Genomic DNA, 5,575 nt, shown 5'->3' on the forward strand with positions numbered 1-5,575 from the left:
TAAACAGTTGAGTTTTACCGTTTTAGAATCCATTCAGCCGAACTCCGGGTCTGACGGTACCACTTTTAGCATAGCTTAGCATAGATCATTGATTCAGACGAGTCCAGTAGCATTTCTTTCAAAATGACCAAAGAGTTTCAATATTTTTCCAATTTAAAACTTGACTCTTCTGTAGTATAATAATCAAGGAACTGTGCGGCCGTACCATGGGTGCAGCAGGCGTAGTGATATGACGCAGCGCCTAAAAATAGTCCCCAGCTCGGTAACTTCTTCCAACGTGACCGGGACTAAGTTTGTCTAACCTATTAGACCTATTTTTAGGCGCTGCGTCATATCACTACGCCTGCTGCACCCATGGTACGGCCGCACAGTTCCTTGATTATTACGCCGGAATGAGAGTAGTTCCTAGCCATATAGGCTTAGAAAATCGCAACTTTTCATTTTCCGTCGATCTTAGTACACGGTTTAACTACAGAAGAGTCAAGTTTTAAATAGGAAAAATATTGAAACTCTTTGGTCATTTTGAAAGAAATGCTACTGGACTCGTCTGAATCAATGATCTATGCTAAGCTATGCTAAAAGTGGTACCGTCAGACCCGGAGTTCGGCTGAATGGATTCTAAAACGGTAAAACTCAACTGTTTAACTCTGGGGGAGTTGTAAAATGAGCATATTTCCGAAAAAAAGTGGAGTATCCCTTTAACAATACTGTATGATTCGACTTGTTCAACTAAGTTAAACTTAATGCATTTGTTTAAATGTAGTTAAAATCAATTATGTGGAACATAATTTTTTTTCATTGAGTCAATGAATCATTTTTTTTCATATGAACTGATAAACGGCACCATCTGTTCAGCAACAGCAGTTAAAACAGCTTGAAAGCACTGAGATCAACAGGAAACACCATTCACAGGAGTAAATATTTTGATATTATGCATTTTTCATGTTAATAAAAAAGTGCTATTAAATAATTGCAATGTTAGTCAAAGTGTTATTGAGTCAAAGCTCCCTTTTTTAAACAGGTCACTACCCAACAATTATTACGTTTATTTAAAATATTGAACTGTTATTTTAATTTCTCAAAGAAAAATGGATTTAATGACTGAATTATACACTCACCAGTGACAGAAACACTGAATCTCTTCACTCTAGTAATGCTGAAGCTTCTGTTGTTGATGATGATCTGTAGTTTATATTCTCCAGAGTCTGTGTTTCTGGTGTTTGTGATGATCAGAGATCCAGTCTGATGATCCAGCTTCAGTCTGTCTCTGAATCTCTCTTTACACTGAACATCTGTACAGATCTTACTCTGATCTCCAGTGATTTCAGCGATGAGAATGTCTTTAAAATACCACTTCGTCACATCATTTGGGTTTTTTATTACCGGTGCACCGGGATCGAAAGTGACAGATTCTCCCTCCTTCACTGACTCTCTCTTCACTTCATCTTCTTCAGCAGCAGAAACACCTGAAACACAAACCAACAGATGCTGGAGGATCTTTTGCTGATGGAAACAACAACAACAAACCCTCTACAAGATGAAATAACTGTGATCATGAATGCGATTGAAATAGATTCAGCACAATCTTTCATTCTGAAATAGAAAGTTTGTGCTTTTAAAACTCATTTTACATCCTTATTTGATATAAAATCCTCGTTTAAACAGATAATAGAAGTTGGTCAGAAATGGCATGATTATAACTGACATCTCCATTTGAACTCAACTGAAGCTTCCTGTGAACGCTAATATACCGTATTTATCATCATAGGTGTTTATAGTTATTGTTCTTGTGAGAATGGGCCTTTAGTTTTATATCTAATTAAGCTATTTAATGATGTAAAGTGAGTTTTATAAACTGCACTTGTGCTGCAAGTTTGTAAAGATTATCTGTCTACTGTGTGTGAATTAATATACAGGTAAAGAAAATAACTCAGAATATCACTGTAAAAAAAATCAATAAACACATTGACAATGTGTTTTAAACATAAATAAACTGCATTTAAACATTCATTAAATGACTCACCAGTGACAGCAATTCTGAAGATCTTGTCACTGCTGCTTTTGCTGCTGATGATCTTCAGTTCATAAAGTCCAGAGTATGTCATGTTCATGATGGTCAGAGATCCAGTCTGATTATCCAGCTTCAGTCTGTCTCTGAATCTCTCATCTCCATCTTCACACTGAACATCTGTACAGTTATCCCTCAGATCTCCACTGATTTGAGCTATACGAGTGTCATTAAAATACCATTTAATAACTTCTTGTTGGTTTGTTTGAACACCAGTGTTTAAAGTGACTGAACCTCCCTTGATCACTGACACAGGCACTACATCTGAACCAACACCAGACACACCTGAAGAACAAACACAAGCCATACAAAAATTTACAATAGTGCTGTGAATATTCTACATATGAAGATTTTGATTAAATAAATATATCTGGATAAATTCAGTCCTGGAGAGCCACAGTCTTGCAGAGTTTCACTCCAACCCTGATAAATCTGACCCTTAAGACCTTGAGCTTGTTCTGGTGTGTTTGATATGGGTTGGAAACCCTAGGGGTTTGAAAACTTGCTGGGGCAGCATTATTTTGTGTTGGGTGACATTTGATTAAATGTATGATTCATATGTTTTGGGACAAACAATATACTTTTAAAAAAAAATTATTTAGAATGATTCACGTATATTTCTAATGAAACAAAACAAAACAAAAAATTGTCTTGCATGAAAAATATATATTTTTTTTTTTGCACCAAAAGTAATTTCAGAGTAACTAGAGTTCAAGTCATATGATGTTTGTTTACATGTAGATCACAAGACAAAATAATAACTGAATTTACACAAAAGATCCAGTTCAAAAGTTTACATATGCTTGATTCCTGTCGTGGAAATATTTAATACAAATATAACCAACTAAATCTGACTTCTTAATACAATACTTCCCTGAAGTATGGTGACGGCGTCCCGTCAAGAAGTTACTATCACTACCTCAATCACACTTGAGCTGTTCTTTTGTTGTCTTTTGAGCGTAGAATCTTTAGTACTTCTATTACTACCTCAATCACACATAGATGTCCTGTTGTTGTCTTTTGAGTGTAGAATCTATTTCTCAGCTGCGCAGCATATACCTGACACGACTCCTAAGTTGCTCTTTGTAGAAATGAAGTTTTATTCACGGCCGGGAGATCACTGGCCACAACAACCAAGTGAGTCTCCCAGTACAAAAGATACATGTACATTTAAATCCTACAATTGAGTAAAAATCAATATCACTCATGTCTTCTTCACTGTGATTAGTTCTGATGATTAGTTTAAAAATGATCTGCTAATCATATGATTTAGTTAGTTCTACTGTGTCAACCACATTTTGGGTAAGTGTGTATGGTCTTTGACCTGAGCATCCTTAATCTGCATTTCTCTGTACATTTAATATTGAAAATACCCATTACATAAAATATTTCTATCAGTTCAGCTCATAGGACTTGATGTTAATATCCCTTGTAATCAGCACTTCCTAATTTTAAGTGGGGAGAGGGGTAAAAACATCATCAGGGTCTTCAGGTGGGCACCCTCCTTCACCGGTGTTTCGTTGATAGGCCCACGACACCTCCAGAGGGCTCAACGGCAACACCTGGCGTCCCAGGTGAGCCCCCTTCTGCTTTTACCCCTCCTTATTGTTCTTTGCAGCCCAGTTAGGATCCTTCCTCTTTATCCAGATCCACCTGCTGCTTCGCTGTGCTACCTCTGACATTGATCTGATGGCTTTCCTGAAGGCCTGTCCCTGAACTCCCTCTCCATTCAGGAGCCTGGCTATGGATGTGGCCACAAATCACATTCCTAATTCTTAATAGTGTGTGTTGCTGCCTGGATGATATAAAGCTGCAAACAGTCACAGATGCTCAATTACACATTAAGAGCCAGTGGGTGTAAACCTTTGACCAGGAGGATTGGAAATTACAATAAAATAAAATACTTACATATTTTCCAGAAGACAAAATAAGAACAATTTGACCCCAATCATCCTGTGCAAAAGTTTACACCCCCTGAGTTTTAATGAATTGTGTTTCCTTCTGGAGAATCAGTGTACTGTATATGTCTTCACCAGTGATGCGCGGGTTGATCCGAAATGAGCGGGTGCCTGCGGTCACCCGCGGTTACCCGCGGTTACGAGTCCTCCAAAAATATTTTTAATGATATTCGGGTCGCGGTCGGTCGGGTCGTTTAAAATAAAGATGCCAATTAAACCTTTGTAATTTATATATTACTAGACACTATTTTCAATGAAATACATAGGCCTACACTTTATTGGCTGAATAACTGGCAAGAAGTACGATGACGCACGAGCTCAGTCTGCAGGTAGAGATGGAGGCGGCAAGAGAAAAGGTGAAGACTGGGGAATGGAAGCTGTGGGAGTGTGGGAGACATTTGCCGAAATAATGAAAGATGATGACCAAAGTGCTGGTTTTGTCATGTGTACTTCTTGCGATGCTATTTACACATTTGATAGCCACAAAACTGGCACGACCAACCAGGCACGGTGCCAGGATTTCAGTTTTGGATAAGCCAGACCAATTGTGGGTGGGCCTTAAATTAAAAACGTTAAAGGTATAGCGGAGGATTTTCTTTTTCTGGGTGGGTAGTATAAACTATTGGTCCACCTAAGTGTCAATCATTCTGGTGATATGTTTACGTAAGGCCGTCGTACGTGCTCGTCCCTTAGTTTTCGCGCATGCGCACTTTCAGGGGTTTGTTTATGTGTGGTGAGCTACGGTTTAAGCCATTCATTGAAGCTCGCCGTTTCACCGGGTCCTTTGAAAATGTCCGAGAGTCACAAGAGAAAAAGTTTGTACGAACTGTATGAGAAGAAAAGAAAGGCCTCAGAAGAGAGAAACAAGATCAGAGTGTTTTTGGGAGATTGTTTCACACGATGGCGTGCGCTGAAAACACAGGTTGGGCTTCCCACTGATGCCTCAGTCGCGAAGTTTCTACTCGACAGGTAAAGTTTGGCATGCTATTTGGAGAAAAAGTGCACAATGCACATCTTTTTTTGGAAAGTAATCTTGTATGAGCGATGCCGACAGGAACTTGTAAACAGAGCGTGCACGAGGAGCACCTCGCACACGTTTAATAGGCGTTCCCTCTCGGGAACAGACCGAGTGTTGCGCATGTGCATTTTTTCAAAAAGTGGAGAGGGCGGTTCTTATCTAAAATTCGGAAAGATCCTCCGCTATACCTTTAAATAAAAAAAAATAAAAAACGTTATCCAATCACTGCTTAACTTAATAAAAAAATATTGACTAATATAGCTGTTATTATCTGTGCGTGCGTATACATAATATAGATTTTAATAGCTTGATGCTCTTTAAATATTTTGTTGCATTGTTAAAAGTTTCGGTGCATAGGATGGACCTATCCGCGATCGCTCTCCATGGTTCTGACCAAAGAAGAGCGCTTTGGAATCTCCATTACGCATCATACCTGGGCTGCATTTTCCGAAAATATTGTCTATTAGCGCGCTACGAAGACTCTTAAGGTATAACTTAACTAAAGGTATACTACTACCACTAATGTATAGG

At 38.6% G+C, this 5,575-nt stretch overlaps 1 protein-coding gene across 1 annotated transcript; it reads right to left on the reverse strand.

Annotated features, from left to right (window-relative positions):
• Positions 1 to 851: 851 nt before the first annotated feature.
• Positions 852 to 3,797, reverse strand: LOC308702129 (uncharacterized protein; the record flags this gene model as incomplete). The annotated part of the gene is made up of 4 exons (XM_081384797.1): positions 852 to 883; positions 1,119 to 1,466; positions 2,024 to 2,353; positions 3,749 to 3,797. The coding sequence occupies 4 exons, from the start codon at positions 3,795 to 3,797 to the stop codon at positions 852 to 854; spliced, it is 759 nt and encodes a 252-aa protein (XP_081240923.1).
• Positions 3,798 to 5,575: the final 1,778 nt, after the last annotated feature.

The sequence above is a fragment of the Scardinius erythrophthalmus genome (genome assembly GCF_964197995.2).
Source record: "Scardinius erythrophthalmus genome assembly, chromosome: 14".
In the NCBI taxonomy this organism is placed as follows: Eukaryota; Metazoa; Chordata; class Actinopteri; order Cypriniformes; family Leuciscidae; genus Scardinius; species Scardinius erythrophthalmus.